At 34.9% G+C, this 14,144-nt stretch overlaps 1 protein-coding gene across 1 annotated transcript in view; it reads right to left on the bottom strand.

The window, feature by feature from the left end:
• LOC111045264 (dolichyl-diphosphooligosaccharide--protein glycosyltransferase subunit STT3B) overlaps positions 1-14,144 on the bottom strand; it is a 57,790-nt gene that overhangs the window by 27,166 nt on the left and 16,480 nt on the right. Inside the window, exons 4-7 of the mRNA XM_039426509.1 lie at positions 13,817-13,882; positions 10,962-11,160; positions 3,748-3,919; positions 1,399-1,577 (exon numbers count right to left, since the gene is read on the bottom strand). Of these exons, the coding sequence (XP_039282443.1) occupies positions 1,399-1,577; positions 3,748-3,919; positions 10,962-11,160; positions 13,817-13,882 (616 nt within the window). The remainder of the gene's footprint in view (positions 1-1,398; positions 1,578-3,747; positions 3,920-10,961; positions 11,161-13,816; positions 13,883-14,144) is intronic.

Raw genomic sequence — 14,144 nt, 5'->3', positions numbered from 1 at the left:
TTTCGAGCGCCATAGTGTGAATAAGATGCAACTTAGAAAGCAGTAGGCCTACTACTGTATTTTACTGTTTACTATGGTGAAGAGAGTCAGCCACGCCATACCGCGTCGACTGTTTCCCCTTCCACAGCGTCAAATCGAATCGCAAATGAATAACAATATACATCAATGGATTCGCAATGAATGTGGCTACATTAATTATTTGTCTAATTTTCTTTAGATTATTTGCTTCGAAGTTAATCGGAGAAAACAAAAATCAAATCGAAAAAACCCTAAATTTTTACGTATATATTATTATTTTATCAAGGAAACTGTTTGATTTATTGAGGAAATGAATACGACTAATATTTTAGTCCATAATGTAACGAATCGAATGACATAATTATGATAGATTTTTTTTCCGATTAATGGTTACAGAGATAATTGATTTCCAGTTTGCTGTTTACTATGGCTAAGAGAGTCAGCCGCGCCGTTCCGCGTCGACTGTTTCCCCTTCCACAGCGTCAAATTAAATCGCAAATACATAACAATATACATCAATGGATTTGCAATGAGATTGGCTACATTAATTATTTGGCTCATTTTTCTTTAAAACTACTTGTTTCGAGGTTAATCGGAGAAAACAAAAAAATCAAATCACAAACCCCCTCGATTTTTACATATATATTATTTTATCAAGAAAACTGTTAATTTTATTGAAAAAATGAATATAACTAATATTGTAGTCCATAATGTAACGTATCGAATGTCATATAATAGAACTGTTTCCGATCAAAGGTTACAGAGATAATTTATTTTCCGTGTTTACCTGCATTTTTCATGTTTTAGGGGGTTGGGGCGGAAAGCTCCAAGGGGATTTTTTGGGACTTTTGGGAGAATGACCCTCTGGGAGGGTTCTACCGATGGTGGGAAATTCAGCTTTTATTTAATTTTCGGATCGAAACTGCTTTTTTGGACCTTCATTGACTGGGCTAAATGTCAGGGAAGAAATTGCTAACATAACGCCTGCAATGCTGGCAACGATAGGAGTCATGACAAACGCCAGAAATCGGTTACCTCGGTGTGGGGGACGTCACCTACCTGATTCGATGTTCAAAACTAATTGAAACAAAACTTAATATATGTGTCCACATTACAAAAAATGAATAGAAACTTTCTGATCCAAACAAACAGTTTTATTTTCTTTAAAAAAATGAAGTTTTGCTGCCGCACCCTGTATTTCTACATTGTTAAAAAACGATCCAGCAAGGTTGCGGAGGTAGAAATGGATAGCGCTATCTGCTTTGTCGAACAGTGTTGGATCATCAGTATTAATAATAGCTCTAATTTAATAATAATAGTATTAATAATAAAGTACTAATAATTATAATGAAAGTGGAATAAATGTAGAACAGTACTCACCAAACACTCGTTCGTCGTTGATATCCTTAATACAGTACCACAGGCCAACGGGGAATGTTGTGACTAAGATGTGCAGATCAAAGAAGAAGGAGAACCAGGTGGTCGGTTGATGCTCTGAGACGGACGCAATTATTGGAATGTGAATCTTGGCATAGCCTGTGTCCCACAATGAGTAGAATCTGACAAACAGAAAAACATCATTACAGTATTCTATAGCATAATTATTGTGACTAATGTTGTGGTATTTTGGTACTTCTGAATCTTGATACTTCTGGATTCCCACATATCAGTAACAGAGCTGCTAAGAAATGTTAAATAGTAGTGTTGGTGCTGATGCTCTGTAGTGAGGTCCACGTTATAATGGCAGTGGAGAAAGGTAAGAGAACAACGTTGCCAAACCTCTGTTTTGTCAATGCCTTCTATAGACGGTAGCTTATACAGTTTTATTGATGTAATATTGGCCCATATGAATAAAACCAGAGCAAATGCTCATGACCAAGAGCATGGAGCATAAGGTTTTGCTCATGAGCAAAAGGTAGAAGCAAAAGCATTTGCTCATTTTTATATGAATAAGCTTTACCTTATACTCTTACCTTATGCTCCTGAACTCTGGAGCAAACGCTCACGTATTTTAAAGATTTTTCATCAGCTGATTCGCTTTTGTAGCCTTACTTTGTTTTTATAGCTCACAGAAGCGCTAAATATGCAAGTAAGGGTCACCGCTTGTGTTTGCGTCGTCTGCTCTGATTAATATATTTATGAATAGAGTTTTAGGTTAGTTGAGTTTAGAATTTTGAAATGATAGCGTGAAAAAATGTCATCTTCAGCATATTCTTATAATATCAATAGCCTTCTTATAATCGTCTACACTCTCATCTTCTTAAATGCCTATTTCCTATTTTGTGATGGCTATCTTTATCAGGTATCTTTTGTATTTATTCTTTTGTAGGAATAATGGTGATATATACCATGGTTGAATCTAAAAAGAGTTTTATAGTTCTCAACTATTGGTTGCGATCGTATCTGGTATAGTTTCCTCTTCCTCATACGAATTAGTTGAGCCATTTTACTATGAACAAAAGGTGATAAGCTGCTCTAGACTATACTCACCTTTTTTTGAAGCATTTGCTTCAAAAGTTGAGCAAATGCTCTAGTTTATTCATACAATTTTGAGCAAAAGCTTTTACTTTTGAGCAAATGCTCAAACTATTTTTTTGATGAGCATGAGCAAAAGGTTTTGCTCACGTTTATTCATAGAAAATGAAGCAAATGCTCCATATTTTAGAAGTATAAGCAAATGCTCAACTTTATTCATATGGACCATTAACTGTTCATTCTCGTTTAAAATAATCAATTATATTTTATTCAGCAAGAAATTATATTTTACAATGATTCCATAATGAATTTTCATAATACGTATGAAATATTTTGTTAATTAATTATTAATTCTACATTGTTGAAAGACGATCTGGCAACATAGCAAAGCGAGAAAGAGATAGCGCTATCCGCTTTGTTGAATGATAGATAAGGATAGCAATACTTCATAGTATTATATTAGTTAGATAGTTGATATTACATCAATAAACCTGTATCAGCTACCGTCTATAGAGGACATGGACAAGACAGAGGATCGGCAACGTTGTTCTCCTATCTTTCTCCACTTCCATTATAACGTGGACCTCACTGTAGGCTATCGGCTTGAGTTAACAGTGAAATTTGAAACATTAACGCTCTATAGCATGGGATATCTTCAAATGCTATATGTTTTCTTTGTATCACTATAGAGTGATACAGTATCACCACACATGATACAGTATCACAACAATATGATACAGTATCACCATACATGATACAGTATCAACACAATATGATACAGTGTCATCCCAACTTCATAAACAACACCATAATTTGATACAAAACTTCCATTCTTTCAATGAATTCTACAAACCATGGCAAATCTTCTCACGCTATCATTTTTCTATGGTATCACCATAAATGGTACAGTATCAACACAATATGATACAGTATCATCCCAACTTGATAAACAACACCATAATTTGATACAAAACTTTCATACTTTCAATGAATTCTACAAACCATGGCAAATCTTCTTACGCTATCATTTCTCTATGGTATCACCATATATGGTACAGTATCACCACACATGATACAGTATCACCACACATGATACAGTATCACCACAATATGATACAGTATCATCTAAACTTCATACACAACATTAATTTGATACAAAACTTCCAAACTTTGAACGAATTCTGCATTCATGGGATATCTTCTTATGCTATCTTTTCTCTATGGTACTAATAACGCGAATAATGAGCAACTGACCTTCCACTCCAAGGAGCAATAAATCCTAGATAGGTGAGGATGACAACCGTTAGGAACACGAATGCAGCTGCACTGACCGCCGCAATTGTGAAGAAATACTTGAACTCAGCTTTCGACAGAACATTCTGCATGTATTTCAGCACCGCCACAACCAGCACTAACGCAAACACTCCTGCAAATAACAAAAAACGCACAAAATTAATCTTAATTTACGCTTGAATTCAAATTGTGATTGATTCAATTTTATACTGAAAAACTTGTACAAAAATGTAATAGACTATCTGAGTAGTTGTGAACCACAAATTGTGTGTGAACCTTAGGCTAGGCGCACACCAGTTAGTCAAGACAAGACAAGACATGATCAGACACGTTCAGTCACAATACTACACATAGTTGCTTATGAACACATGTCTAATTGCAATGACTTAGGGTGGGCACACATCAGTTAGTCAAGACAAGACTAGTCACGATTAGTCACAATACTTGACATAGTTGCTTATGAAGCAACACACACCGATCAGTCATTGCAATTAGACATGTCTTCATAAGCAAATATGTAAAGTATTATGACTAAACGTGTCTTGTCTTTTCTTGACCTAGACTAGGCGCACACCAGTTAGTCAAGACAAGACATGATCAGACACGTTTAGTCACAATACTTCACATAGTTGCTTATAAAGACATGTCCAATTGCAAAGGCTAATCAGTGTGAGTATCGTCATAAGCAACAATGTGAAGTATTGTGACTAAACGTGTCTGATCATGTCTTGTCTTGACTAACTGGTGTGCGCCTAGCCTAAGGCTAAGTCAAGAAAAGACAAGACACGTTTAGTCATAATACTTCACTTAGTTGCTTATGAAGACATGTCTAATTGCAATGACTAATCAGTGTGAGTTGCGTCATAAACAACAATGTGAAGTATTGTGACTTTATAATGGGCAAAAGCCTGTTTTTTCTTTTCCGATCGATTGTATTTGCTAACCATATAAATGAATAAATAAATGAATAAAGGGGTCTGATCATGTCTTGTCTTGTTTTGGCTAACTGGTGTGCGCCTAGCCTTAAACTAAATTTACACTTAACTTCAAATTAAACTAAAACAAATTTAAAGTTTATATTGAAAAACTAGTACAAAAATGTAATAGACTATCTGAGTAGTTGTGTGAAGGTGATATTTTAGTAGTCATTTATACTGAATAAAAGACAAGAGGTTGGTTGTCTGGCCAGAGTTTTATTTTAAAAAAAAAACAAGATACTGGTTTCGGTTGTTACAACATTATCACAATCTCTGGTTAACTCTTTTAAGTTTATCACAACACTGATAAACAGTTTATTCATTTATTTATAATTGATAGATACAATATAATTCTCAACTATGAATGATTGGGAAAGGAACAACAGACTTAAAGCCTAAAACTGTACCTTTCCCAAATTTAGAACAAAATTGTCCAAAAATAGGTTATGTTTACACTTTATGATTTTTGTCCAATTTTGAGTTCAAAATATTTATAAACTAAGAATTTATAAATATCACAGCATCTGTTTTTTATCTCTTTTCTATTTTGTCTCAACTCTTAGAAGTGCTAACAATGAAATAGGCAAATAATCATAAATTTTAGCGTTCAAGTGGTACGCTGTTAATCAGCCAACCTATTAAATTACTGCAATAATAAAATTAGTGTCAATTATCAACAAAACGTTTATTGTTAACACTAAATATAAACAAATAACAAATGCGTGCTTTAATTATAGGTTTACAATCAATACTTCATTGGAAATTACAATATTTTATTGAAAAAAGTTCAATCATTGTCAGATTCACATTTATTAGGTTTGTTCACAAATTAGAATAATTTATTTGATTACAACACAAAACAACAGTAACAAATCTAAAACTGCGTTCACACCAAAGTTATTAAAAAATGTTTATTTTTCCGTCCTTATAGATTCTATTAGATTGGACATAACTTATCTTACACATGATTTGTACATATGTGTTTGTCAAGTTCCGTTTAAACAATACAATCTATAAGGACGGAAAAGTAAACATTTTGTTAATAACTTTGGTGTAAACACAGCTTAAAGATTAGCTAAAAAAGCTTAAAGATTAGCTTAAAGATAAGAGTAAACGCAGTTGTGAAAAAGATTAATCTGTGTTTTTCAATTAAAGATTTTAATTTCCAATGAAGTATGGATTGGAAACCTAGAAGTAATACACGTACACATAAATGTTATTTGTTTTAATCTGATGTTATTATAACTCAATGGCTGTAATATTTGCACGTGCCTGTTGATGAATTAATGAGCCTTGATATTGTTTACTGAGTAAGTAGAGTGAGTTCACTGATTACATGCATTACTCGTTCATGATTGATGATATTATGTCAAATATTATGGCCTATATGTCAAATTGTGATGTACTATTGAGGCTAATAAAGATATTCTATTCTATTCTATTCTATTCTATTGACATAGAGATATTGACATTGTTTCTCTATGATATTGATCTCCATAGTTTATTATATGAGCGTGAATTTGAACCGTGTGATTTTTGTACACACATTTCATTGATTTCTAAAGCTGCGTACACATATACGTGCTTCCAACCCGCACCGAGCACGCTCCGCCCTCGTACCGCCCTAGTTCCTCCATCGAACAACAGTCGCTCCGCCCCCGCACCCATCATGAACGTTACGGAAGATGTTAGATCTTCTCGCGTTCCCCGGTCGAACCACTGTTGCTCCCCGGTCGATCATCAATCGCTCTGCTGGAGTGACGTTCGGTTGCGGAGCAGAGCGAAAGTCTGTACGCACCTTTACGGTTTCTAAGGTCAAACCTGATATTTTAATATAATTTATTTGTAACTTTCTGTGCTGTAGTTTCTTTTTATTTGTTTGTAGTCTCTTTTCTTTTCATTTGTTTGTAGTCTCTTTTCTTTTTATTTGTTTGTAGTCTCTTTTCTTTCCATTTGTTTGTAGTTTCTTTTCTTGTTCAATGGTTCTCATGACCGTATTTGGTCAAATACAACCACCAACCACTAATCTCCCTAACTTTCCCTTCTACCTGTAGAACCTAATTAAACAAATAATCCTAATTGAACAGACTAATTTGCAACGGTGTAGCTGACTAGACTCCCTCTGTAAAGCTCCGTACAGACTTGAGCGACACGAGCACGCGCATTTTACTTTTCATCAGCTGATTATATATTAACAGTAAGGTACATAATATACTCGTAATAAGCGTAGCATCAGCTGATAAAAATTGAAATGAGCGTGTTCGTGCACTACCACCGTAAACAAAGCCGTAGTGCATTCGTGTGACGTCAGCGCAAGTAGGGCTCCTAAACCAATAAAAATTCGTTGATTTCAGCTGATCTTTATCAGCTAGTGTTTTTTGGTGTCGGAGCCCTACCTGTGCTGACGTCACACGAATGCACTATGGCTTTGTTTACGGAGGTAGTGGTTCGTGGCACTCAAGTCTGTACGCAGCTTAACTCAAACTCGATGCTGTGCGAATGTACAAGCTGAACGTCACAACGTCTCAATTGTTTTAGTTTGTCTGGAATAGGCACTAGCAGAACTGAGGCACTTGCTACAAAACTAATAGAATACAGTACGCGTCCCGTAGCTTTGCCTACGTGACTTTATATAGGCAATATAACAGCATATAGGCAAGGTATGTTTTGCAGGGTAATATTCACGGATTTCCAAAAACATCAGGCTTCAGAAACCCTATAGTGAGGTCCACGTTTTAATGGCAGTGAAGAAAGATAGCAGAACAACGTTGCCGATCCTCTGTCTTGTCAATGCCTTCTATAGACGGTAGCTGATACAGGTTTATTGATGTAATATTAACTGTTCATTCTCGTTTAAAATAATCAATTATATTTTATTAAGCAAGAAATTATATTTTTTAAGAATGTCATAATGAATTATAAATTCTACATTGTTAAAAGCCGATCTGGCAACAGAGCAAAGCGAGAAAGAGATAGCGCTACCCGCTTTGTTGAATGATATACAAGGATAGCAATACCATTGTTAATCAAACACTGTCATTATAACTTGGACCTCACTATACCGGGTGATTACAAATGAAATAGACAACTTCAATAGCCTGTACAAAATTAAACTGGTGTATTTCAACATAGTAAGTGATATAGGTTTGTAGGGAATTTCTTAAAGTTTATGTTGATAGAACTGTTGCTGGCTATTGTTGGCTGCTCCGTGTTACAACAGCCAGTTTAGTTTAGCAATATGGCCGCTACTCAAGTGGAGAAAGCTTATTGTGTTCTTGAATTAGCCAAAACAAACTCTGTTACTGTTGTGCAGCGTCATTTCAGAACAAAATACGGTAAACCACCACCAACAAGGCAATCAATTTATGACTAGTATTAACGTTTTGAAAGCAGTGAATGTGTGTGTAAGAAGAAGAGTACTGGAAGACCTTCTGTTACAGAAGAAAAAATTGATAGTGTTCATGATGTTTTTGTACGAAGTCCAGGAAAATCGACTAGATCAGCGAGTTTAGAATTGCAAATTCCTCAACCTACTGTGTGGAAAATTCTGCGGAAACGTTTGAAAATGACACCTTATAAATTGCAGTTAGTACAAAGTTTAAATGACAATGATAAAGTTGTACGTAAAAATTTTTGTCAAGAGATGCAACATTATCTTGAAAATGACGACACATTGTTTAATCGCCTAATTTTCAGTGATGAATGCACTTTTCACATTAGTGGAAAAGTTAACAGACAGTACGAGTATGGGGAACAGAAAACCCAAGAGAGACTGTACAGCATATACGCGATTCTCCTAAAGTGAACATGTTTTGCGCTTTATCTTGTGAAAAGGTTTACGGGCCTTTCTTCTTCCAAGAACCATCAGTAACCGGAAGAATTTATCTGGACATGTTAACCGAATGGTTAATGCCTCAACTCCATGAAGATAGTTGTAACTTCATTTTTGTACAAGATGGAGCTCCGCCTCACTGGTACTCAGACGTCAGAGCGTATCTGGATGAACATCTTCCTAGACGATGGATCGGCCGTGCAAGTGAGGAAAACGTTGTGTTTCAGCCGTGGCCACCTCGTAGTCCGGACCTAACGCCCTGCGACTTTTTCTTGTGGGGCTATGTAAAAGACAGAGTTTTCGTACCACCGCTTCCTGTTGATATCGATGATCTTAAACAACGAATTACAAATGCTCTTGCTACAGTTAACCGTGAGATGCTTAGTCGTGTGTGGTCAGAATTTGACTACCGTGTTGATATCTGTCGTGTTGCAAATGGTGCACACATTGAACAACTTTAAATTTTCAATAAAAACTTCAAGAATTCTTCTATGTAATCATGTAAGTAATGATCTAAACTTTTAAATAATAAATTCTCTACAAGCTATTCAAACTGTCTATTTCATTTGTAATCACCCGGTATTACTCTGCCTGCTGATAATACTGAACCAGGAATCTCTCCCGCCTGATATCGTGCTCTAGCGTGAGATAGCATCATTCCCTCTCTCACTTTTCCAGCATCTTTTCCCCTCTTCAAGCACTCTCCTCTTCAAAGCTTAGATCCCTATATGGAGGAAGCTTTCTACAGAGCTTCCTTGAACGAGCACTGAGATTCTCCATGAATGAGAGAGTTGCAACGTATCACCAACAATGGAAAGAGCATGTTGAACGAATGAAAGCTGATAGGTTGTGTATCTTTTCAGATGCAACACGTTGCTTTTGAGGAGATACAAAAGAGCATCTGTTGTTTATGGAAAGATACATTTTCAAAAATGTTCGATTTTTTTGAACGGGTAGTATTGTAGTCTAGTGGCCCTACGCCGATAGGCAAAGCTACAGGACCCGGGCTATACTTTTATTGATCAGACAGTAAACATATTTCTATTACTAACTTGAGAAAATGAATTCTCATTCATCATTTCTATAGTGAGGTCCACGTTATAATGGCAGTGAAGAAAGATAGGAGAAAAATGTTGCCAAGTCTCTCCATTTTGCCACTGACTGTTACTCAATTCATCCCATTAAATTTAATCTAATAATAATTATAATTTCCTTGATAAAATAATCAATCAAAAGTCAAATTAATGAAGAAAATATATTTTTTACATAATTTGATTTAAAAATTTTCTTTCATAACTGAGATCAGATTTTTATTTTTATACAAACCTGGAATGGCGGCTAATTTAAAAAGCTTCAAAACAACAGAAATTAAGTTATATGGTTGGTATTCTATTCCAATTTCTTTTAAAAATAATAGAAAAATAGAAATCCTATTTAAAAATAAGTGATTTCAATGAACTAATTCTGAAATAACTTTTCAATATTATTTATACCGTTACGAGTAGGTATAACCTATACGGGTGGGGGCTAACTGCAGCCTGGATGAAGTCTAGGATGATTAGTTATCAACTTTTAAAATGTCATTTCAGGTATTTTAATTTGTGTTTCTCATACGGTAATGTTTAAAAATTATTTCATTGTTTCAAAAATACATTTTAAATCAATTATACGACTTGTGTACTCAAGTATTTTGATAGAATGAAGAAAAAAAATGGCGGCTGAGAATTGTTTGTTCAGTTTTTTACAGTCACTGTCAAAAGTAAATATAAAATATTCTGGCAAATAGACAGCATTGCAAAGCGAGAGAGAGATAGTGCTATCTGTTTTGTTGTATGATAGAAAAGGACAGCAACAGTATTGTCAATCTTACATTGCCATTACAATGTGGACCTCACTATATTCACTTATGTCTTTTTAATTGAGTATATTTTTCAATACCAAGCCCGATCTCGAATACACTATCACGAATAATTAGGAAGTGTTAGTGGCTTAGAGGTTTAGAGCGTCGCAACTTTAATGTACTGTCTCTGCATATTTTTGAATCATTTAACCTTTCACCATTTCTTGCCGCAATATACAAGACATCCACTGAATTTCAAGTATAAGCCGGTAGGCCAAGCTACAGGATCCGGACTGTAAAGTTGTGCTAAAATAATGTAACTCCAAAAAGCTCCTTGTGTATCTTTGAACACATTGATTTTGAGAAGAAAAAAAGAGATACAAAAGAGCATCTGTTGCTTATGGAAAGATTCATTTTCAAAAATGATTGATGTTTTTGAACGGGTAGTATTGTAGTCTAGTGGCCCTACGCTGATAACCAAAGTTACAGTACCCGGACTGTATATGAGAATAGATTTGCTACTTGCCTGAAGCAGCCATATGCTCGCTTGTTCTGATTGGCTGGAAGCCGACGAAAGGAATCTGCATGCTGAATAGCAGGCCGAGAATGTAGAAGGTGGTGTAGCTGGTGAACAACCGGTTCGAGTATCGGCCCATCAGCAGCAGCACAAACACGTGCAGAGGGATCAGGTTGATTATGAACACGTACCCACCCCATGCCGACACCTGTTGCAACACAAAGTCAACATTTATTCAACAGATTACACAAGTGTTATTGTCATGAATAGAATTCAAAATATATTTTTGTCATAGTCATTAAATTTCAGCTGTTTTACATCCATGAAATCAAGCCGGTGAACAGCTGATTGTAGAACAAATAAACATATATGATTCTAATTACAGCATACTATACTGTAATAAAATCATATGTTTTCTTTACAGTCGAGTATGTTTCCTAGTTCCGAATTTGGAACAGCAAAACTGGTACGAAAACCGCCTTTAAGCGCTCCAGGTGGAAATTTTGTCAACTACAGTCACGAAATTCCTGATTCGAAACTTGTAAACTAGGTTATGTTTATAGAATGCATGTAGTAATGTCAGCACAAGCAGGTAATGTTTTCAGTTTCTCAATTATTCTTTTCTGGATTATTATGACAAAAAATAGTGTAAGTTACTTGGACGTGAATGTCTTTTGCAGTGCTCAAATGAAATTCTAGTCTCGGCTAACGCCTCGACTAGAAACATCATTCTCGCCTGCAAAAGGGCCCTTCCCGTCCTTGTGACTTAAGATACTATATTGTCATAGTCATTCAATTTCATCTGTTTTACATCCATGAAATCAAGCCGGTAAACAGCTGATTGTAGAACAAATAAACATATGATTCTCATTACAGCATACTATACTGTAATAAAATCATATGTTTTCTTTACAGTCGAGTATGTTTCCTAGTTCCGAATTTGGAACAGAAAAACCAAGGTCTATAAATACAGGTCATGACACAGTCCCGTGATGCATTGCAAAATCGCCATTTTATGGGGTTCTAGTTCACCAATTTTCAAATTTATCAGCTGTTATCATTATAGATTGAACATAAAGATGTGTTATTTTGTAATATTGTTCAAGGGATATTGATTGCTTGGCTTTGAATTGTAAAATAAATTGTTCCGACAGAATAATAATAAATTAGATACCAACTAGGAACTAAATTGTTGATTTTTAGATTTAATTGATCGGGAACTTGAAGCTCTTTTTGAAATTGGCCTCGCATATTTCTGTCTTGTCCCAATGCCTTTTGAATCATAATCCTTGAACAAGAACAAGAAAAATTTTTAATAATAAAAAAATGAATAATTGAAGCATTTATTATTGAAATTTCATTATTAAAAAATTGAAAACCTGAATTCACATATTAGCTAAACTAGAATATTGTTTTTAAAATGCATAATTTTGTTATGAGCAAATTGAATTATATTGGATTTTCAAATGTACCGCCATAAAGACCCCATAAAATGGCCGCTCCATAAGAAACATGAGTGTCATGACCTGAATTTATAGACCTTGAGAAAAACTGCCGCCTTTTAGCAGTCCAGGTGGATGTTTTGTCAACTACAATCAAGGAATTCCTGATTCGAAACTTGTAAACTAGGTTATGTTTATAGAATGCATGTAGTAATGTCAGCACAAGCAGGTAATGTTTCTCAATTATCCTTTTCTAGATTATTTATGACAAAAAAAGTGTAAGTTACTTGGACGTGAATGTTTTTTGCAGTGCTCGAATAAAATTCTAGTCTCGGCTAACGCCTCGACTAGAAACATCATTCTCGCCTGCAAAACGGCCCTTCCCGTCCTTGTGACTCAAGATACTATTTTCCCTTCTGTAAAAAAATATTTTGTGTTTATTATACATCTAACAAAGTAATTCTGTTTCAAACCTTAATAAAGGAACTTGTTTTTCGGGACCAAGTTTCGCATATTTCGTCACATCTCTTAAAAATTACTATAGCTACAGGTCTGGAAACGGGTTTATTCAATTTTTCAGTTCATTTTACATAAAGAACACTAAATTGTACATCTTAATTGACAGCCAACAAATACCCGTAGGGCTTCGTTTCAGCGGGGAACTGATATTCAGACCAGATCTTCCAGCCTGTATAGCTTGGTAAACAAGCATTTTCGGACCTGTGTTAATTGTTACTTTTTTCTTCTTTTGATGTGATGAATCACACCCTGACTTATGGGTACCTTTTTTCAGAACAACCTGTATAATAGCTGGTCTCTAGAATATAGAAAAAACCCACAAGTATCTATCAATTCTGTAAACTTCATTATTATCTACCTGTAAACATCATCACATAACCGTTGTTATTTAATCTGCAATGCTATGTGAATTACTGAATTCATACCAACACACCCAGACTGTGTTTTTGTGGGGAACATTTCACAATATTTTGATAATTATACCTGCAGATATTTGTTTCGTTTTGCGAATAAAGATCAGTTAAAGCAACTCTATTATGGAATTGGAACAGTAACTTATAAAATTAGCTATTGAATATAATTATATGGTTGCCATGGCAAAATTGTAACGTGCTATAAATTTTGGGCTCTAAATTTATTGTCTAAATTCAATATTTTCTAAATTTGGCTTAGTGGTTTTGTGTTTTGTTTCGGTTTTGTATATGTTTGGACTTTCTAACATCAAAATGAACTTTATTCCGAAGTGAAAAGTGTAAATTTAAAGTATTGTACTCACTATAACCTTAGTGTCCGGTTTCCCATTAGGGAACTTTGGACTATATACGGTGAGGTGGAACTACCCTTGGGTATCCCCACCATTCAAAGACATACGCTAATAATAATAATTATGTATAATCAACTTACCATATAAAAATAGGAGAGCGCTGTAAGGCAGGCCCAAAATATTGAACCAGTCTTCACTGATTTCACCTGAAATCCAGAAAGTAAAATTTCAACAAAAAATAAAATGCATAACTTTTCAATTAAAAGAGCGTAAAATTATAAGATTATGTTGGATTATATATTACACTGAAAATACTTATGATATACAAATAAATTACGAATAAGCTCTATTGCGTATACATGACGGGAAGACTACATTCACTATTTAGTTCGCCTCCATGGTGCACATTGGGTAACGCTAAATGGACTAGCAAATGATGGCGGTCAGACAAACTTATGTTCTCCTGAC

This window comes from Nilaparvata lugens, chromosome 4 (genome assembly GCF_014356525.2).
Source record: "Nilaparvata lugens isolate BPH chromosome 4, ASM1435652v1, whole genome shotgun sequence".
Classification (NCBI taxonomy): domain Eukaryota; kingdom Metazoa; phylum Arthropoda; class Insecta; order Hemiptera; family Delphacidae; genus Nilaparvata; species Nilaparvata lugens.
This window is presented reverse-complemented; position numbering and strand designations above follow the sequence as displayed.